Source organism: Myotis yumanensis, unplaced genomic scaffold, assembly GCF_028538775.1.
Source record: "Myotis yumanensis isolate MYYU_CA2020_CCGP unplaced genomic scaffold, mMyoYum1.0.hap1 SCAF_16, whole genome shotgun sequence".
NCBI classification, from domain to species: Eukaryota; Metazoa; Chordata; class Mammalia; order Chiroptera; family Vespertilionidae; genus Myotis; species Myotis yumanensis.
Window position 1 is genome coordinate 40,150,664 of NW_027223767.1, and position 21,801 is coordinate 40,172,464.

General features: G+C 44.8%; 2 protein-coding genes and 1 pseudogene across 2 annotated transcripts in view; 2 read left to right on the forward strand and 1 right to left on the reverse strand.

The window, feature by feature from the left end:
- Positions 1-261: 261 nt before the first annotated feature.
- On the forward strand, positions 262-10,727 carry HEATR9 (HEAT repeat containing 9). The gene is made up of 15 exons (XM_070395386.1): positions 262-349; positions 1,919-1,968; positions 2,958-3,139; positions 3,390-3,519; positions 3,722-3,778; positions 3,951-4,007; positions 4,650-4,707; positions 5,074-5,204; positions 6,483-6,665; positions 6,996-7,088; positions 7,195-7,314; positions 8,362-8,435; positions 8,898-8,949; positions 10,017-10,103; positions 10,344-10,727. Exons 1-15 carry the CDS (start codon positions 262-264, stop codon positions 10,725-10,727), a joined length of 1,746 nt encoding a protein of 581 aa, XP_070251487.1.
- Positions 10,728-15,140: 4,413 nt separating this feature from the next.
- TAF15 (TATA-box binding protein associated factor 15) overlaps positions 15,141-21,801 on the reverse strand; it is a 36,191-nt gene continuing 29,530 nt past the window's right edge. Inside the window, exons 12-16 of the mRNA XM_070395011.1 lie at positions 18,269-18,361; positions 17,285-17,366; positions 17,080-17,168; positions 16,420-16,960; positions 15,141-15,276 (exon numbers count right to left, since the gene is read on the reverse strand). Coding sequence (XP_070251112.1) covers positions 15,237-15,276; positions 16,420-16,960; positions 17,080-17,168; positions 17,285-17,366; positions 18,269-18,361 — 845 coding nt within the window. The 3' untranslated portion in view covers positions 15,141-15,236. The remainder of the gene's footprint in view (positions 15,277-16,419; positions 16,961-17,079; positions 17,169-17,284; positions 17,367-18,268; positions 18,362-21,801) is intronic.
- On the forward strand, positions 19,750-20,250 carry LOC138994820 (calmodulin-1-like; annotated as a pseudogene).

Consider the following 21,801-nt stretch of genomic DNA (forward strand, 5'->3'; position numbering starts at 1 on the left):
TCGATGTTTCTCTTTCTCTCTCTCTCTCTCAAAATCAATCAATACATTTTCCTTTTAAAGAATGGAACTGGAGCATTCTAGTAACCTAGGAGACCTGGTTGCTCAGCACTTGGAAGCTTCCATTTCCAGAAGCCCAGACATCTCACTAGTTCCTCTTGTACAGAAGACAGGTTATCCTGAGCTCTCTCTCCACATCCCCGAAGGCCCTGTATTCTCCACCACCACCACCCTGCCCTCTGGCCCCACCAGGAGAATAAAAAGATGGCCTACGAAAAATCAATCGATATCTTTGAAATCGCCAGGTCAATGTTCAAGTACCCATGGCTGGAATATCCATACAGGACCAAAGGTGAGGCTGGAATGGAGAGGAACAGAATCAGGGGCAAGGGCCTGAAAAGGAAAGCCCCCTGGGTCCCCTTCCTGGCAGGGGTCTGGGTGAGTACAGCAAATCTATGGGATGGGTCATGGAAAGCCCATGAACACTTGGATGGCTCCCCACAGCCGGCAAGGTAAGTCTCCAGGGTCTTCTAAAGTGAGACATCTTGTGTTTCCCAGGGTCTGCTCCCACACCTGCACCCTGGCTCTCTATCTAACACTCACACCTGCAAGTCTTTGCATAAGTTGTTCCCGGTGCCTAATGCTCCTCCCCTTATCTATCTCCTACTTGGACTGAAAACTCAGAGCTTGTGCAGAGTCTCTGGGTAAACAAGTACTGAGCCAGGTTAAGGGTCCCTCATCTGTACCACCTGTGCTTTCATCTGTCTTCACATGTTTCCCTTTGTTAATCACTAATAACAGTCTGTCTCACCAGCTGATCCAGTGGCCCTCAAAAGTGTGGTCCCAGGACCAGTAGCATTAGCATCTCATTAGAAATGCAAATTCTCAGGCGGAATCAATCCTCCAGAGCAGTGGTCAGCAAACTCATTAGTCAACAGAGCCAAATATCAACAGTACAACGACTGAAATTTCTTTTGAGAGCCAAATTTTTTAAACTTAAACTATATAGACAGGTACAGTACATTGTTATTACCTTAATTAGGGTACTCCTTCGGCTTAGGAAGAGCCACACTCAAGGCACCAAAGAGCCACATGTGGCTCACCAGCCGCAGTTTTCCGACCACGGTTCTAGCGCAGCGGTTCTCAACCTGTGGGTCGTGACCTCTTTTGGGGTCGAACGACCCTTTCACAGGGATCGCCTACATACATCCTGCATATCAGATATTTATATTATGACTCATAACAGTAGCAAAATTACAGTTATGAAGTAGCAACGAAAATAATTTTATGGTTGGGGCTCACCACAACATGAGGAACTGTATTAAAGGGCCATGGCATTAGGAAGGTTGAGAACCACTGCTAGGGAATTGCTCTAACAAACTCTCCAGGTGATTCTAATGCACACTCAAGTTTAAAAAATTCTGACCAGGACCAATGGTTTTCACCATTAGCTGCACATTAGAATCCTCTGGGGAGTTTTCTCTAATACCGAGGCCCCTTCCTCAGAGAATCTGTTCTGATTATATTAGTCTTATGTAGGGCCAAGGCATGTTAAAAGTCCCCTCAGATAATTCCAATTCACAGCCACGGTTGAGAACCACTCTGCTGGACCAGAACTTCTCAAACATCAAAGTACATACAAATCTTGTTGAAATAAAGATCCTGATTTGCGAAGCCTGGGGTGGAGCCTGAGAGTCTGCATTTCTGAGAAACTTCCAGGCTAGGGCAATCCTGCTGTTCCACAGACCACATTTTGAGCAGCAAGGTATCAGGAAACCATAAGCCTCTTGAGGACAGGAATAACACCTTATTTACCTCCCTGGTGCCTAGTACTCCTGTTCACTAAATGCTGAATAAATGAATGCCTGAATGGATGATTCCTTAACCCACCTTCGTGACTGCTGTCTCATTTGTATCACAGAACTCAAAAAGGCCTCGGTACCTGTTTACCTCCCCTTGTCCTGCCACCAGGTAAGACCCCTAACTTTTGCCACCTTGGGAGATTTGTTGAATAGGAGGGGCAGCAAACTGTCCCTTCCCATTAAGGTCAGTTCACAGAACCCCAACACTCACCCTTGGGCATGTTAAAAGTTCCCTTGAATAATTCCAATAAGCAGCCAAGGTTGAGAACTTCCTCTGGTCCCATCTCTGAGCTGGGCTGAGAACTGAGGGCAGAGGAGAATTTGTCACTAATTTTTGGACAAGTCACTTTCCTTCCATAAGCCTCAGAAGCCTCCTCTGTCACAGGCCAACCCTTGCCCAGAACCCTTCGTGGAACTGTTGTGAGGTACCAACTGCAAGGCCTAGGCAATGCAATCAGTGCTGGATGATGAGTCATTTTTATTAATTAATACAGAGATTCTCATAAAACACAGAGCACCCAATTAAATTTGAATTTCATATAAACAATGAAATATATATATGTATGTATGTGTGTGTGTGTGTGTGTGTGTGTGTGTGTATGTGTCCTATATAATAAAAGCCTAAAATGCTAAGTGCCTGGCCAAGCAGTCAGCCATTCAACCAATCAAAGCTAATATGCTAATGAATGCTAAGGCCATCAACTGCTCGCTATGACATGCACTGACCACCGGGGGGGATGCTCTGACCAGTAGGTTAGCTTGCTGCTGGGGTCCGGCCAATTGGGACTGAGTGAGATGGGCCGGACATGCCCTGGAGCCCTCCCGCAGTCCCTCCCCGGCTGGCCAACCTCCCGCATCCCTCCCCAGCCCCGACTGTGCACTGGTGGGGTTCCTCTGCCTGACCTGTGCCCTCTCGCAGTCCAGGCTGAGGGACCCGACCCACCCACCCTCAGTGCACAAATGTCATGCACCAGGCCTCTAGTGCGCGCACGCACACACACATAGCATTCATTACCTGAAATCCAAGTTTAACATCCTGTTATTTGCTTGGTGTTTACTAAATCTGCAACTGCTCTGCCATCCACCTTGTTTTCCCAGACACCAAAGGAAGAGTTCCCCCCAAGTCCAGAGTGCTGGAGGCAGCACCCAGCCAAGCCAAACTCAGCACCATACTGCTACTTTGACACACCTGAGATGTACACGCACTGGCACATCCTGTATGATCATCAACAGAAACGGGAGGCCCAGAAGACGTTGCAGAAAATGAGCGCTCAACTTAAGTGTGATTTACTGTTATTCTCCATACCTTCTGCACCTTCTAGGAAAGAGAAGGAAAGGGTGTGGTGGGGCAGGGAGTGGAGCAAGTCAGCCTATAGATCCCAGAGAAGACCTCAAGGTAGAAGGAGGCTCATCTGTCTTCCGCTGGTCCCATCTCTAAGCTGGGCTGAGAACCGGGGCCAGAGGAGAATTTGTGAAGGGGGGAGAAAGGGAACAAGGGGACCAAGGCTGCATGTGCAATCTCTCACACAGATACCACTTCAAAGAGGGTACTGACATCCAAAAAGTCCATCTCCCCTTGATCAAGTTGATTACAAAATATCAAAAAGAACCCAAGACTTTACACCCTACTGAGGACTCCTTGAAGTGGCAAAGATTAAAGGTCAGGGACCATGGTGGGAGGGAGGATAGACTCCCTTCCTGTGAATGCCCTTATCTTGGGCTCTCACCATCCTTCAGCCCTCAATCCCATAATGGAGGACATCGAGGAAAAGGGATTGGATTGGATGAGCTCCTTTCAGTTTGAAGTTTTACAACTATATTTATTCCTTTCCTCCTCTCCGCTGGCTCCTTTGGAAGGGCAGGAACTTACAAAAAGCCTGAAATCTCCCAGAGAGGATGAGCAGGTCTATGCAACACAGGTGAGAAGTAGCAAGGGTGGAGGTGGGAGTTGGCTGAGTTGAAGAGGAGAAAGATGCTTGAGGTGGGGGTTGGGTGGTGTTCCAAGAACCAAATCCAGCTGTGTACAGAGAATGGTAACTCCTGGGGTGGTATCCAAGGTCTCTTCCCTTCCCTCTACCCTTCTTCCTGCAGGCTCTGGGGTGCCTGGGCATCAGTGATGAGTCTGTCATAGAGGCACTACTGCAGGTGGTAAGTCTGGGGCTGCACCAAATTCAGGAGAGGGAGCAGGGCATAAGGTGTATAGAACATGGGCACAGACAAGGCTCACAAGGATGGTGGGTTAGATCCAGCGAAGAGAGCCACCAGGGTGCAGCATATGCCAGCTCATGCCCTTTAAAGGACAGCTTGATCTAAAAGGATGGAGGAGGTGGAATCTGAAGAGCCCGTTTGGCTAAGAAAAGACACTTAACTGAAAAACTAGGAGAGGACTGGGACTGAGTTCATTCTCTCCCTTAACTGAATCAATGCCTCATATTTATATGCCCAGTTATAATGGAGAGCGTGCATCCTTCTACATAATCTCATTTAAATCTTACAATACTAGGAATAGGTGGTAGTATCTGCATTTTCCTAATGAGAAAATGGAAACTCTGAGGCCAAGCGACTTGCCCAAGGCCACATGGCAACTAGATCCCAGATAGGTATTTGAACAAGTCTTACTCCCAAGTTTTGTGCCTCCCATTACACCTTCCTGGCTGTACTGTGTTTGAGTAGACAGGTCACTCTCTAGGCCTGTTTCCTCATTTATAACATGAGATTAAGCTCAGATTCTTAAAGCTCTGACATTCCATCACCTTATAGCATGTTTCCACCACCTGCCTCTTAAATCAGGTTGAAACTGGTCCAGAGAGAGTGAAGTATGAGGCTTATAGAACCCTGGCCATCCTGGGTAAGTATATCCTCTCCCTGGCTGGGGAGTTGGGAGAGGTGAGACAGGAGGTAGCGCAGCCACTCTCCCCTCTGGTGAAGACAGAAGGATAGTGCAGTATATGCCTGCACAACCTAGCACTGGGCAGTGTCTGGGAACTCTCCCAGGTACTGTTGGGCAGAGAGAGAGAGAGGGAGGTGAAGTGAAAAGAGAGATTGGAATTAAGGTTGTGCTCAGCCAGCTGCTCTGGTGTCCTGGGAAGATGGGCAATATCTTGGGACCTAGTACTTGGAACTTATGTCTTGAGGGCACAGTGGAGTCCAATGGATCCTGGCAGAGAGGAGCAGCCCAAGGCTCTGCCCTGACCTCAGGACCCTCCCTGTCTAGGTTGCCTGAATAAGGATGTGATCCAGGCTCTCATCAAGCAGTTGAAGGAGCCAAATGAGGAGCAAAGGATGGATACTCTGAGGGGACTACGAGTAGCTCTAAATTCCTGGGCTGCTATCCCCAAAGACAAGGTGATTGGGAGGAGATCAGTAATTGGGGCAAGGTAGGGCAAGGTAATTGATGGTGTTGGCTGGGGGTTAGGTCAGGGAGAAGGTAACCTAGCTCCTGATTTGGATGGGAAGGCATTGTCCTGTGGTTTCCTGAATGGAAGCACTGGCGTAGCAATTTACCACTCACAACCTACTTTTGCCCCCCTGTGTACAGCAAGAACAGACCACTTTCCAAGTTTTGCTAGAAAGGGTTGTAGTTGGCACCAGGGGTGGATTCTAGAAATAGAAAAATAACATGTTTCTAGTCTGAGGGATAATAATTCAGTAGTTAGAAAACTGGTCATTTTGAAGATAGTGGGAAGAGTTGTGCAGCAATGTTCTCGAGTAGGTGAGAAGAAATGAGCTCTAACAGTCTACAGTACGAGTGGAAAGGAAGAACATATGGGTGCAGGTTGAAAGTTGGATAAAAGTGGTGGTATCTCTGGAACTTGTACTTGTTCAGTAAAGTAGGAAACAAGCTGAGTGGGAATGGAGGAAGAAAGTGCTAGAGGGACCAGAGGAAAGGGTGTGATGTAGAGGGTAGAAAAGAGAATTGCCTGGAGAAAAGCAGTATGATCAGTAGGCAGCATTAGGGATCTACATGAAGTTTGTGTTCATCCATCTAAAGCAAGATCAATCATTGTGACTGTGTTTTTCTCCAGGAAGTACAGGCACAGAGCAAGTAGAGAGTTGAATACAATGAACCAAGGTAAGGTAAAGGAGTTGAGGCAGGAAGTAATTATAGCAGGACCATGGAATTTAAGCTGGGTAAAGAGGGATGAAGGTGAGGAGCAGTGAAATGGTGCTTAATGATGATTAGTCCTTGTGGAGTCCAACAATTGTTAACATCAAGAGGTGATCTGGAAAGATAGGAAGTGATGGTCAGAGTGTGATCCGTGAAATGGAGAAATTATAGTAAGTAATGATAAAATCTCTGTGGGAATTAGTAGCTGACATAGTGTGGAGTACAAGGTTATTGGAGGGGAGGAGCTGGATCAATGAAATGTACATATTTTTAAATGCTGGGAATTAGACAGCAGAAGTATTAAGAGAGTAACATTGATTCATTCAGAAGATAAAGTCATAGAGAAATGAGAGGATATGACCTAGGACCAAGTAGATGACAACAAAAACAAGAAGTGGATAAAATAATCTGATAACATGAGATTCATTTTAGGGAGAATGGTCTGGAAGCAGCAAAGAATTGCCCTCTTAACAAAGCCTGGCTGAGAACATAGTCCCCTCCTGTCTTCCTCTCAGAGGACTCAAATCAGGAATGAAGGGATGCTGGCATCTGTGCTGCAGATGCTGATACAGAAGTCAAAGAATGAAGCAGCCATGGAGGCAGCCCTGTGTTTGGGTTTCCTGAGACCCTGCAACAACACAGCCCGAGACTTCTTGCTGCAGTGCCTATGCCACGGGCTTATGTCCCAGAGGATGAAGGTGTGCAGGGCAGGAGGCTGGATCCCTGGGAAGGATGGGGGAAAGAGAGGCTAGTGCTGACTTCCATGGGGGTCTGGACCCTGTCATCCTCATCCCAGGGCAAGGTAGCTTCAGCAGGTCCTGTGTGTGAATGTGTGTATGCACGGGTAAGGAGTCATGTGGACCTACATATACATGTGTCTGTGCACATTTGATATGTATTCATTTATGTATGTGCACACTCAAGAGGCAGGACCCCACCTAGTCCCCACAAGTTCTAGACTCAGCCATCAAGTCGGCCTGGCCATCCAGATGCTTCTTGGACCCCACCCACCCTGCCTGCCTCCATAGATACTTAGGATGCTGGTCAAGATGATGCGTGTACACTCAGCCGAGGTCATCAGGGCCGTCCTAGACCAGCTGTGCTATTCTTGTGTCCTTGAGGTGAGTCTTGGGCTGCCTAATACCCTTCTTTCTCCAGCACTAAGACAGAGTTGGGGGATGGATGAGAGGGAGTCTATCCTTCATGGTTCCCCACCCCTGCCCTCAGCACCGCTTTGAGGCGACCCAGATGCTCAAGACCATTGGGCTGGAACAGATCCAGGCACAGGGACTGGAGGGACTCACATTTGACCTACTCAGGAGGAAGATATCTAATGAACCCTTCCTCGTAAGTGAGACCAAAGCTCCAAAGCCCAGGCAGCCCAAAGCTGTCTCTCTCCCTTCTCAGACCTCCCCTGTCTTGGTTCCCACCACAGTCCCCTAAAGAATCACATTCACTCTAACCTACTCCGTTTCCCTAATGCAGCCTGTTTTCAAGCCACCTTGCCTTTGCTCAGACAAAATGCCCCTGTCATCCCTCTCCCCTCTGCAAGGTCACACTGGTAAGTAACTCTTGTCTCCTTCTGCCTACCCAAATATGACAGCTCCTTCCACCTCCTATGGGAAGTTTTCCCAAATCACCACAAAGAGCATCAGCTCTGCCCTCTTATGTCCCATTGCTTTTACCTTTATAACAGCTTACTACAAAACTAGTCACACAACTTTTATCTAAAGACATTTTCCTAAAATGTAAATCAGGTTGTGCATAAAACTTTTCAATAGCTTCCCACTGCCCTCAGAATGGTTTACCCTGTCCTTCACCGCCCAGCTTGCTTACGCCTCCAGCATCATCTCAACCACTCAACCCCTCAGAACCACACACCAACTATGCCTAGGATGACCCTATCCTGATTTATACCTGTGATCCCAGTGTAACTCCTCAGAGTGCCCCATGTTGAAGAGTCCCAGTGTAGTCACCTTGATAAACTGAACTATTTTCTGTTCTCTAAACACTCTGTGCTCTCCCTCTCTTGCCTCCAGGCTTTTATACATGTCCTCCCCGCATCCACACCCAGAAAATCACCCTCCCCCAACCCACTGCCTGGTTAACTCCCATTCACCCTTCAGGTTTCAGTTGAGGCATCACCTCCTCCAGGAAATCTTCCTGGTGCCCAGACTAAGTTAGGAGACCTTCCTATGTGTACCCTACCCTTAGTTCAGTTGTAACATTTACACAGTAATGTAATTGCCTACTCACCAGTCTGCTTCCCCCACCAGACCTTCCCTCAAGGAAGGTATATGCAAGAAACTAAGCATTCAACAAAGGTTTGTGAAGCACTTAAGGGTACACCCCTGCGTTCCTTCTCTCTCTTGTCCCATCTTAATCCCTCTTCAGGCTATGAGGCAGGTTGTGGCTGAAATTGTGGACGAGTTCAAGATGAAGCCCATGATGATGAACTTGGTGGAGGGGTGAGTGGCTTAGACTGGGAGCTGGCAGGGCCAAATCCTAGGTGGTCGGAATGGGGCAGAGGAGCAGAGAGAGCTAAGAACTTGCCAGTTCTCAGCTGTCACTTGCCTTTGCCCCTGGCCAAGTCACTTTTTGACCCCTGGACTTTCCTTCTACTGTACAAAGAGGCTGATTATACCTACCATTCAGGCTTGCTATAAAGCTCAAATTAAGACGAGGACATGAATGGGACTTGTAAAAGATAAAGTTCTGAACAGATATATTTGTCAGCACCTCCTCAGTATCTCCTTTTCCCCTCCTGGCCCCTTCTGACCTAAGAAACAAGAGGGAAAAAATGTATGAAATCAGCATCACTCATCATGATGCCTTATGCCCAACTCACTCTGGGCTATACCAAGAAACAATCAGCCTTCCTCCCCCTCCCCCTTAACTGAACCACAACACACTTACTCCCTTCTACACAGGCAACTAATGAACCCACAAGCTGCTTTACGCCAGGAAGCAGTCATCTCTTTGGTAAGGCCAGTTTTGCTTCTTTGATCAGATGTGTTGATGGCAAGGGCAATAGGCAACTGAGCAGCTACTGAAAGGAAAAAAAAGGCTGTGAAGTTTGGGGTTGTTTGCTTGTTTATTTTACAACTAGGGGCCCAGTGCATGAATTTGTGCACCTTGAAAGGAACTGTGGCTGTGAGGCTGAGGTGGGCATAAGGGCAGGTCCCGGCCAATCCTCCACGCTCCTGCCTGGCCCCGCCTGCAGCCCCACTCCCACCGCCGTGGCTCCCACGCGCTGACAGGACCAGCCCTGCTTGGACCCACTCACAGCGTGGAGCAATTGGGGCCGGTGCCAGCAGCAGCTGTGAGCAGTGGCTGCTGCCTCAATCACCCTTCAGGAGCAGGGGGAGGTGGAGAAGCCCTAAGGGGCGATAGGGGCAGGCAGCAGCTGCTCACACCTCTGACGGCCCCAAGCCATCAAGACTGGCGCCAGCAGCAGGTGCAAGCACGGGGTGGGACCACAGAGCAGGCGGGACCACAGAGCACGGGAGCAAAGAATTTTCAGTAACCACCAGAGGCTCACACCAATGATAGCAACCAGCACCCTGCCTAGGTCTGATGCCCCCACTCACCTGGTCCACTATCCCACCACGGCTGACGCCCACCATGTTCCAAGCTCTGCCTCCTGCTGCCCCTGGTGGTCAGCACACGTCATAGCAACTGATTGTTGACTGTTGGTTGTTCCCTGTTCAGTCTATTTGCATATTAGGGTTCTATATATATAGATTCCAGTCCTACCAGGAGTTCGGAGTAACCTTTTCTTCAGGATTAGAGAAGAGTGGGTTAAGGGGTAAGGGACAGGAGGTGTTAAGAGGCATTTCTTACACATTAGAGAGACTGTCTGAACTCTTCCTGGTGAATGTGCAATGGAACCTAATGCAGTGGCCCCAAAAGGCAGGGAAAGGGATACCTTAGCTGGAAAGCCATCATCTCCCACTCTCCAGGCCACAGGGCCATCACAAGGGGATTAGAATTGACAAGGTTATCTTCCTGGACTGATTACTTAGGCGCTCTCCTTCTGCCTCTACCAGGGCGTCCTGGGGATCCGCAGCCCACAAGTGTTCCACTTGCTCCTGGACATGCTAGACACAGAAAAAAGCCTGTCTATAAAGAAGAGTGTAAGGCATTCCTACCTTCCTCTTCCTCTTCTAACCCCTCCTCCAAGCCCTTCCCATCTAACCTCACTACTTGCTTTGTCAGGAGGGAGGAGAGGAGAATAAGTCCTCACACAGTCCCTTGACCTCATTCCTTGGGGCCATAGTGCCCTGTGGGTAGAGCTCCCCCTCCCATGGGTAACCCCTTCCACTCCCAGCCTTAGCCTGAAGCCAGCCAGCCACAGAGCCTTTATTTCAATGCAGCTACAAGAAACACTCACTGTTTTGGCCTCAATTGATCCCTGGATCAAAAACAAGCTGAAAAACAAGGTTTTCTTTGTATCTGAGTCACCTCTGACCAAGGAGAAGGAAGAGCCTACAAGGTTCAGAGAAGAGAATGAGAACCTAGAAGAGTTAAATATCCAAGACTTTCGACTTGCACAGCTTAGCCCCTTGTTTGTTGCAAAGGCCAGTGCCTCATCAGACCAACAGGAAAAGTTGAGGGCCCAGAAAAGGTCTCCCTGTTACCTCACCTCTGCCTTCCCTCCCTATTTCCCTAAACCACTAAACCACAAGTCACAGGCCACAGGGCCTTGGACACCAGAAATCAGGAAACAGCTTCAGATCTTTGCCAAAACCTCCAAATAGGTCAGTTCTTTGGGCCTAGCCCTCACTTCCTGAGGATGCTTCTCAGGCTCTCCTGAGAAAATGTCTATACTTACCCTCGATGAATAAATGAATGTCACTTCTACCTATGTTGTTCCCTTCATCAGAGGCTTCACTGAAACACAGGTCTCCTCACTCTGGGTTGAAGGGACATGGAGGACAGAACCAAAGCTATTCTGGATGACCGGCCTGCCTCCCTAAACCAAGCCCTTGTCTATAACCAGAACTTAGTAACAAAGCTAGAGAGCTGAGCTTCTGCCCCCAGTGGGGGGCGGGGGGAAGGACTGCTGAAGGGAAAATAGGAGAAAATCCTGTAAGCATGAGTCTTGGACCATTTCCCTTTTTTTTTTTTTTTTTTTAAATATACTTTGATTTTTTTACAGAGAGGAAGGGAGAGGGATAGAGAGTTAGAAACATCGATGAGAGAGAAACATCGATCAGCTGCCTCCTGCACTCCCCCTACCGGGGATGTGCCCGCAACCAAGGTACATGCCCTTGACTGGAATCGAACCTGGGACCTTTCAGTCTGCAGGCCAACGCTCTATCCACTGAGCCAAACCGGTCAGGGCGGACCATTTCCTCTTACTAACTTGCCCAGCCCCCCACCATTCTCTCAGTGGAAATAATTAGGCTGTAGTCAAGACCAACCACACTCTCTGCTCTCTCTTCTCCTATGTCTACTTTCTACCTACCTCGGGGCCATTTCTTTGACAGGCCCTATTTATTCTCCCAAACTACTTTAGTTCCTCCTTGTTTACTGAAGGCTTCAGTTTCTCTTTGCCAGTAGGATCTGCCACACCAATCCCTACAAACTATGTCCATCTTCAAGGAAAAAAAAAAAAAGTCTATACTTTGGAATCAGATCATCTGAAATCCATTTACTTGATCACAGACTTCATCATTTTGGAGTGAAGCTCAGACATCCTTGTTTTAAAAAACTTGCTAATTCCAGTATACAGCTGGGATAAAGAACCACTATTATAAACAGCCTTATTTTAATCCTATCCACTTTCATCTTAATGACTCTCAAATCTGCATCTGTAATAGATTCATTTAGTCAATATTCACTAAGTCCCTAACCTGTGCCTCAGACTGTTCTAGGTGAATGTGCAATGGAACCTAGAACAGTGGACAACAGACAAGGTTTCCTGCTCTCCTGGAGATCATATTCTAATCGAGAGAGAAGTTTATACCCACAAAAAGATAATTTCAAATACTGAGAAGTACTGTAAAGACTTAAGAGGTGCCGAACCAGTTTGGCTCAACAGAGTGTCGGCCTGCGGACTGAAGGGTCCCAGGTTCGATTCCGGTCAAGGGCATGTACCTTGGTTGCGGGCATATCCCCACTGGGAAGCGTGCAGGAGGTAGCTGATCGACCTCTCTCATCAATGTTTCTCTCTATTCCTCTCCCTTCTCCTCTGTAAAAAAATCAATAAAAAAAAAAGACTTAAGAGGTGATGTGAAAGTAACTAGGAGAGGCAGTATTTTATATAAAGATGTTTTTATTTATTTCAGAGGGAGAAAGGGATAGAAACACCAATGAAGAGATCAGCTGCCTCCTGCATGCCACACACTGGGGATCAAGCCCTCAACCTGGGCATGTGCCCTGACTGGGAATCAAACCATGACCTACCTCCTAGTTCATAGGTTGACACTCAACCACTAAGCCAGGCCGGTCAGGCAGAGAGAGAGGCCGTTTTTTAGATAAAAGCCAAGAAAGACCTCAAAGGAAGGAGTTACCCTAGTTGTAGTGAAAAGGAGTCAGCCATATGACTATCTGAGGAACGAGAATTCTAGATAAAATATATACAAAATACTGAAGCAGAATCATATCTGATACCATCAAGAATTATGACCACCCTGAACAGTTTGGCTCAGTGGATAGAGCATCGGCCTGCGAATTCAAGGGTCCCAGGTTCGATTCCGATCAAGGGCATGTACCTTGGTTGCGGGCACATCCCCAGTGGGGAGTGTGCAGGAGGCAGCTGATCGATGTTTCTCTCTCATCGATGTTTCTAACTCTCTATCCCTCTCCCTTCCTCTCTGTAAAAAATCAATAAAATATATTAAAAAAAAGAAAAAAGAATTATGACCAATGTGCTCAAAGCAAGGTAAGTCTGGATGTTATATAATGAAGTTGGAGAGGTAGGCAGGCCAGATCCTATAGGGCTTTGTAAGCCAGGGTAAGGAATTTGTTGCCTACTTGCAACAGAAAGTCATTGAAAGGGTTTTAAAGAGGCATGACATATGGTCTGATTTACATCATTACAGTATCACTTGGCTGCTGTATGAAAAACTGATTTTAGAGAGGCAAGACTGGGAGGACCTAATAATGGGCAATTGCGATTGTCCAGAAAAGAGATGACTGTAGCTCATACGATTGTAACCAAGACTATAAAGATGGTTTCAAGATATATTTTGGAGGTAGAATTAAAAGGAACTGCAGGTACAGAACGAATGACAGAAAGCAAGTATAAGCTCTAAAGTTATTTTTTACCTGATCTGATTGATGTAGGTGGACAGTGAGGGCATTTACTGAGATGGAAATGACTAGGAAGAGAGAAACTGACGTGGAGAGGGAGATCCAAAGTTTTATTCAATCTTGGAGGAGTTGCCAAGAAAAATCAAATTTATTTAGTACATCCTAGTAGAGATCAAATAGGCAGCTGGGTATAAACCAGAGTTAAGGGGAGAGGTCAGGACTGAAGACATAAATTTGGTAGTCATCACTGTATTAGGTGGTATTTAAAGCAATAACCTGAATGAGTGTGCCCAGAATAAAAGTGAGTATAACTAAAAGAGAACGGAGATCAGAACATGCCAAGGAACTTCCAACCTGCAAAGACCAAGTAGAGAAGTTAGCAAAAACAAGTCAGTATGGAAATCAGGGAAGTGTAGTTTTCTAAGCTTGCAGATTTACACATCCAGATGTCTACTGGATGTCTCTACTTGTAAATTTGAGTGCCCCAAGCTCAACATACCTAAAATGATTCATTTCCATCTTGTTCCCACATCTGTTCCTTATTCAGTGTTTCCTATTTCAATAAATACCTATCACATTGCCAAGGCCAGTAACCTAACTCTTCCCTTCCAACTATTTCTGACATCTAGCCAAATCCTGTCAAATTTCCCTCATTTCTCAAATCTATTTAGTTATGTCCTCCTCATCCAGTCAATATCTGAGCTCAGACCAGTATTTCTCACTGGCTTACCATTGTCTCCTATTCAGCTTCTTCACTTTCAGCCATTATCGTCTTTCAGTAGATACCACTCAGGTCAGGACACTCCCCTGGTTAAAATTTTTGACTCCCTATTTGGAGGCAGGGGGAAAACTGAAATGCAAGGACCTTATGGTAAAACTTGTTTACCTCTCCTGTCTTATCTTTTGCAAGCCTATCTTTAACTCCTCCCTCACAATGCACTACTTAACCTTCTCAAGCCAGTGTCTATTCCTCAATCTCTCTATTCCTCTGATTTATTTGTTGATGTCATTAATTTTCTGCTGGGAACACCATTTCCTCAACCCAGCCTCATTACTTGGCCAATTCCTACTTTTCCCTCAAGACTCACCAAACCTTCCTGATGCCATGAGTTAAGTGTCCTTCAAATCAGCCCTCAAAAGCACCTTGCATTTATTCTTATTGGAGCACTTATCTGTATATTGTGTTTGCTTGTTGAGCAACATAGCCAGCATCTGGTATAGTGTCTGTCCCAGGCTCTTGGTAAGGGTAGAAGAAATAGTTTTTAATGAATACCAAATAACATACCATGTACACTGGTATCTTAACCCTAACTTATTGAATCCTCATTCTTCTTACCTAGCCCTTAGACCTCACTACTCCCAGCATCTAGAACACTGCCCTAAATAAATGGTTCTAAATTATAAACTGGAACTCTCAAAATCACCTGGTGAGCTTAACACAAAGGTTCCTTAACTCCTTCCCCTCACCCCCACCAAGTTCTGATCCAACACACTTGAGATGAGGCTTAGGTAATCTAATTTTGACAACTCCTTCAGGTGATTCTGATGTGCAGCCATTCTTTAGAAACTGCTATTCTAAATAGAGTAGAAGCTCAATCAATACTGTTGAAAGTAACATTTTAATTTAATAAAGTAGGCTCCATTTCCTCATTCTTCAGGGTTAGAGTCTGCTGTAACTGAATCCCGAGTGTGACAGAACAATGCACTAATATACAAAAATCCACAAAACAAGAAGCCTTTATTGCAGTATTATAAAACACTTTCCATTTTGGCAATATTTTACAACGCACTTAGCTTCAAGGGTTGGGAAGGGGAAAGTTGGAAACTAAAGGGGAAAATTCCAACAGACATTACTAAAGAAAAACTGTCCCAGCCCTACCACCCAAATAATATTCTAAATGTCACTTAATTTCACTACCCAAGAAGAGGCCACCAGGAAAGCAGCAGGCAAAACTCTGGCAATTTCACTATGGATCATGTCAGAGACAAAGGAACATTCAAAACAGTCATCAGTATGGTCGGTTGCGCTGATCATTTCTGTAGTCGTTTCTAGGAATGAAAAATAAAGAACCAGATTAAATTCTAATTTTCTACCAAAGGGGCACATCAAATACCTCTTCAGGGTGCTGGTGACTGGTATCAGCTTGACAATTTCTGCAAGGATAACACCATGCCTGATTTCTCTACTCCTAGAGGGTGTGTAATAAATATCTTATCAGCTTTAAGATCCTAAAAGCACCTTTACTATCACCAACTTACTAAAATTTTCCACCTAGAATAAGGACTCCAAACCACTGTGGTATTTTCAGGAGGCCAGTGGAAACATATCCTCTGGTAAGGATTAAAACAAACAAATTTTAAAAAACATATCTGTTTTAAAAAAGAATAAACTGTTTCACAACTGTAAATCTACCTTTGCTCACCCTGTATATACACTTTTATAGGATTTGCCACACAGTAAGAAGTATTCAATAGATGATAATTACTAATAGCAAACAATTACACAGTACTTACTATGGGCCAGCAACTGTTACAACAGTTCATCTAAATCCATGAAGGAAGTATTATTAGCCCCACTGTACACATCAGAGTACTAATGCTCCACAGGGTTAAGTAACTTGCCTAAGGTCACATAGCTAGAAAGTGGTGGAGACAAGACTTGAACCCAAGCAGTCTGTCTCTAAAATTTGTGCTCTTAACCACATGCTATACTAAATCTCACTACCTATACTCCCTCTGGCATACAAATGCTTATAATAACTGAAGTCATTTAATATCACTGGTCATTCTATTTTTTCTGCCTCTACACCATTCATTGTGCAGTATGCAACACACACCCAGCAGTGCCATCAGTGATTTTCATCTGGAAAAGGTATTACCAGAAATGCCAGAAAAACAACTGCAGGGTATATATAGCACACATGATTTGAAAAAGCACACCCCCACCACTGAGATTAAGAATTCCTGATTTAAAAAAAAAAAAAAGAATTCCTGATTTACACAGTTTCAAAATACCACTCAATCTCAATTACTTTTAGCTATGGGAATGAATAATACACACATACACATACAAATATAAGGAATTATGAGTAAGAACTTCCAAAACAATGAAATTCAAGTTCCAAAACACTGAACAATAAAAAACCTTAAAATCTAGGAGCAGTGAGATGAAAACTATGTTCTAATACTCACCTTCCACCCATTTTGCCTCCATAGCCACCTCGGTCTCCTCCATAGCTGCCACCACTCCGATCTCCTCCATAGCCTCCACTTCGGTCTCCACCATAGCCACCGCCACAACCACGGTCTCCTCCGTAGCCCCCCCCACTTCGGTCTCCACCGTAGCCTCCTCGGTCCCCACCATAGCCTCCTCGGTCCCCACCGTAGCCTCCTCGGTCCCCACCGTAGCCTCCACGGTCACCACCGTAGCCACCTCGGTCCCCACCGTAGCCGCCTCGATCTCCTCCGTAGCCGCCTCGGTCTCCTCCGTAGCCGCCTCGATCTCCTCCATAGCCGCCTCGATCATAGCCACCTCCTCTGTCCCCACCATAACTACCCCCACTTCTGTCTCCTCCATAGCCACCCCCACTTCTGTCTCCTCCATAGCCACCCCCACTTCTGTCTCCACCATAGCCACTCCCACTTCTGTCTCCACCATAGCCACCACGGTCTCCACCTCTGCCCCCACGACCTCTATAGCCCCTCTCTCCACCGTAGCCTCTTCCCCGGAAATCTGTAAGGTAGAAATAAAAACCAGTGAGGTCAGCAAAATAATGTAAAGCTTCCTTAGTGCTAGTCAGAAGACAAACACCATGTAGATGCTAATAAGGCTGACCCAAAGAGCTAACCTACCTCCTCCTGAGGGACGAGAGTCCTCTGGTCTGGGCTCATTGCACTGATTGCAGGAGTTCCTTCGAGCAAAGTTCATATTTCCACATGACCTGAGGAGGAAGGAAAATAAAAGGCTCAATAGCTTCCAATGGATTCAGAACCCCCACTTGCAGCTTCCAACTTCAATCCCAACTTCTACTCCTACCAAAGTAAATGGAATACTTACGGATTAGGGCAAACCCAGTCCCCACTTTTGGGGTCTCCACCTCTCCCCTGAAAGCCTCCACGGCCTCTATATCCTCCACGGCCTGAGGAATATAGGGGAGGAAAAGAGAAAAATCAGCAGCAGACCTTAACTAAGCAGAGAAAAAGCACCAGATGAAAAGAACTAATAGCAAGTGCCTACCATGAACTGGATAGCCCCCACACCTTTGTGGGAGGCCTCCATGATTCTTTAAGTTGGGGCTTTATGTAGTAAGTGCAGGAAACGTCAGAAAGACCCCAGGCACACTTTATAGCAGTGATGGTGAACCTGACACGTGTGTCAGAGGTGACACACGAACTCATTTTTTTGGTTGATTTTTCTTTGTTAAATGGCATTTAAATATATAAAATAAATATCAAAAATGTAAGTCTTTGTTTTACTGTGGTTGCAAATATCAAAAAATTTCTATATGTGACACGGCACCAGAGTTAAGTTAGGGTTTTTCAAAATGCTGACACACCGAGCTCAAAAGGTTCGCCATCACTGCTTTATAGTGTCAATAATGCACTTAAAAACTTTTCTATAATACCCTCCTTAGTTTGAGAATCTCAGTGAGAAAGGTTAAGTAAAAAGACATATTCCAAATTTAAGAAATTAGACCCAGCAGAAATAACAAGCTAGCAATAACTGTATCAGGGACTTACAAACTGGTCAAATTAAGTACCTAATTAGTGTCATTTAAATGACTGCCTCCTGATTTCAGGGTGAATAACTGCTATACAACTTTCCAAAGGGTATTTACAACCTTCTCCCACTATTCTCTTAGGTACTATATGACATCTTATTTACCTAATCTTCTATTTAGTATCCATTCTCACCTTAAAACAGAAGGAAAAAGACCAAGGGAGAGAAAGGTGTAGCAAGTTCTCACAACAGGGACAGAACATACACTCAAATTCAAATCCTTTGTACAATATCCAGGCCAGTAAGCAACAAGCATCTTACCTCGCCGCCCACCTCCACTTCCACCTCCCCTCATAAATTCAGGTCTTCTGGTAGCAAAGGACACTTTAATGATGTTGCCATGAAATTCTTTCCCTAAGAAGAAAGAAAATGGTTTTGAAGAAATGCTATTCTACATCTGCATTTCTCAACAACTGTAAACTATCTTGGGTAATTTCAATTTTAGAAGAATAAGTGACATGACCTCACAGAAATTCAAATACATTAGTATTCCCAAACAATCAAGGTAACAGTGCTAAAACGTGACATACCTATTGAATAGAGCAGATCTGTCACCGGGAGAGTCATTTATTACTAAGCAAAAAAATAAAATAAAAATCTATTTTTACATGAGCATCGTGTAGTTTGCTATTTGTTTTTTAAAGGGAATGTGTGTGTGCATACCCACACATGCATAAGTGTGCACATGTACTTATATATGTACACATATGCTTGTACATACACTGCCTATTTTACTTCAGTTTCAATAGGGGACAAGAAACCACTGATAGGGGAAGGGGTAGTCAAAGGTAGAAAGGAAACTCATTTTTTACTATATACTCTTGGTACTGTGACTTTTTTTTACCATATGCAAGTAATATCTTTAAAAATAATGTGTGCATATGTGATTACTTACATACATGCACTATACACAAATTCTGCTGCCCTAGGCCTTAAAGATAGAAATTAATATTTTTATTTTATATTAAATAAGAGAATTGACATGTAAAGAAAAGATGCCCAAGGATTCTTTAAATCCAAGAGCCTTGGCTCCCTGAACAAAGCCCTATTCAATTTTCCACAATGTTAGATAGCATGACATGCACTTTGACATAGGAAGCAATTCAAGGATCAATATTTTTAAAGCTATAAAAAGACCTGGCAAGAGATGAACTATAGAGGTACAATTTAAGAGGCTCACAGACCCTTGGGAAATGGCACAATAATTTTTAAACATACCTTGAGCAAAAGAAATTGCTTTATGATTCACAGAAACTATAAAAAAGCAGAAGTGAGGTAAAATGGACCCAGCCTTCAAGAGCAAAGTGTTGGGGGCCTGATGAATTAGTACAGAAACATAAAGAATATGGAGGTAAGAAGACATAGGGTATCACAATCTCATCTTGAAAGAAGTAAGATTTTTTTTTTTTTTTTTTTTTTTTTTTTTTTTTTTTTTATAAAATATATTTTATTGAATTTTTACAGAGAGGAAGGGAGAGAGATAGAGAGTTAGAAACATCGATGAGAGAGAAACATCAATCAACTGCCTCCTGCACATCTCCCACTGGGGATGTGCCGGCAACCCGGGTACATGCCCTTGACCGGAATCGAACCTGGGACCCTTGAGTCCTCAGGCCGACGCTCTATCCACTGAGCCAAACCGGTTTCGGCAAGAAGTAAGATTATGTTTTGAAAAACACAGGTGAATCTATAACAACATGAGGAAATGACTATGTTAAAATGTTAAGTGAAAAAAACATGAAGTCCGAGTAGAGCAGGCTCGCTGAGTGGTTGTGTGGTGGCATCTTGGAGATCAGAGAGCTTGCAGCATGGCTGACCAACTGACTAAGGAGCAGATTGCAGAACTCAAAGAAGCTTTTTCGCTATCTGACACAATGTGATGGAACTATAACAAAGAAATTGGGAACTGTAATGAGGCCTCTTGGGCAGAATTTCACAAAAGCAGAGTTACAGGACATGATTAATGAAGTGGATGCTGATGGTAACTGCACAACTGACTTCCTAGAATTTCTGACAATGATGGCAAGAAAAATGAAAGACAAAGACAGTGAAGATTAGAGAAGAATTCCATGTGTTCGATAAAGATGACAATGGCTGTATTAGGGCAGCAGAGCTTTGTCATGTGATGACAAACCTTGGAGAGAAGTTAGCAGTTAAAGTTGATGAATTGATCAGGGGAGCAGCGATTGATAGTGATGGTCAAGTAAACTATGAAGTTTGTACAAATGATGACAGCAAAGTAAAGGCATTATACAGAAGGTGTTGAATTTCTTATACAAAACTATTTCTTTGCCTGTTCTTTTTTTTTTTTTTAAATATATTTTATTGATTTTTGACAGAGAGGAAGGGAGAGAGATAGAGAGCTAGAAACATCGATGAGAGAGAAACATCGATCAGCTGCTTCCTGCACACTCCCCACTGGGGATGTGCCCGCAACCCAGGTACATGCCCTTGACCGGAATCGAACCCGGGACCCTTCAGTCCGCAGGCCGACGCTCTATCCACTGAGCCAAACCGGTTTCGGCTATTTGCCTGTTCTTGTAACTTATCTGTAAAAGGTTTCCCCTACTGTCAAAAAAATATGCATGTATAGTAATTAGGACTTCATTCCTCCATGTTTTCTTCCCTTATTTTACTATCATTATCCTGAAACCTTATTTTAGAAAACTGATTAAGGGCTTACTCTGGATATATCTAAGTCCTTCTGCACATCTAAACTTAAATGGAGTTGATCAAATGAGGGGGTCTGGGTTATGCCTTTTTTTTTTAATGTATTTTTATTGATTTCAGAGAGGAAGGGAAAGGGAGAGGGACATAGAAACATCAATGATGAGAGAGAATCATTGATTGGCTGCCTCCTGCACACCCCCTACAGGGGGAGGGGGGGAGCTGGGAGGATCGAGCCTGCAACCTGGGCACGGGCCCTTGACTGGAATCGAACCCAGGACCCTACAGTCCCCAGGCCAACACTCTATCCACTGAGCCAAACCAACTAGGGTGTTATGCCCTTTTTAAAAAAATATATATTTTATTGATTTTTTACAGAGAGGAGGGACAGGGATAGAGAGTTAGAAACATCAATGAGAGAGAAACATCGATCAGCTGCCTCCTGCACACTCCCCACTGGGTATGTGCCCGCAACTAAGGTACATGCCCTTGACAGGAATTGAACCCGGGACCCTTGAGTCCGCAGGCCGATGCTCTATCCACTAAGCAAAACCAGTCAGGGCGTTATGCCTTTTTTAAAGTAGTTTTCTTTAGAACTGTCACAGCACGTTGTTGAAGCATGGAGTTACAACTCTATGTGGACTATGGACAGTCAACAATATGTACCTAAAAGTTGCACAATTGAAAAACAGGTGTATTATCCAGGTACTCAGACACTATTTTTTTGCACTGCTAATCCTGTACCAGAAACATTTTCTTTTTTTAAATATATTTTATTGATTTTTTTATAGAGAGGAAAGGAAAGGAATAGAGAGTTCGAAACATCAATGAGAGAGAAACATCAATCAGCCGCCTCCTGCACACCCCCACTGGAGATATGCCCGCAACCAAGGTACATGCCCTTGACTGGAATCAAACCTGGGACCTTTCAGTCCGAAGGCCAACGCTCTATCCACTGAGCCAAACCGGTTAGGGCCAGAAACATTTTCTTTCATTGTTACTTGCTTTTTAAACTTTGTTTAGCCACTTAAAATCTGTTTATGGCACAATTTGCCTCTAATCCATTCTAATTTGTCTGTTTGTTTTCCAATTACAAAACTTTACATGCCCCCTCCATCGCAAAAGAA

Excerpts from the sequence above, each read along its gene's own strand:
- HEATR9 (XM_070395386.1), top strand. The coding sequence starts at position 262 with ATGGCCTACGAAAAATCAATCGATATCTTTGAAATCGCCAGGTCAATG. Across the intron at positions 4,708-5,073 it reads TAGAACCCTGGCCATCCTGG|GTTGCCTGAATAAGGATGTG; the intron begins GTAAGTATATCC and ends CTCCCTGTCTAG. Across the intron at positions 7,089-7,194 it reads GCTATTCTTGTGTCCTTGAG|CACCGCTTTGAGGCGACCCA; the intron begins GTGAGTCTTGGG and ends CCCTGCCCTCAG.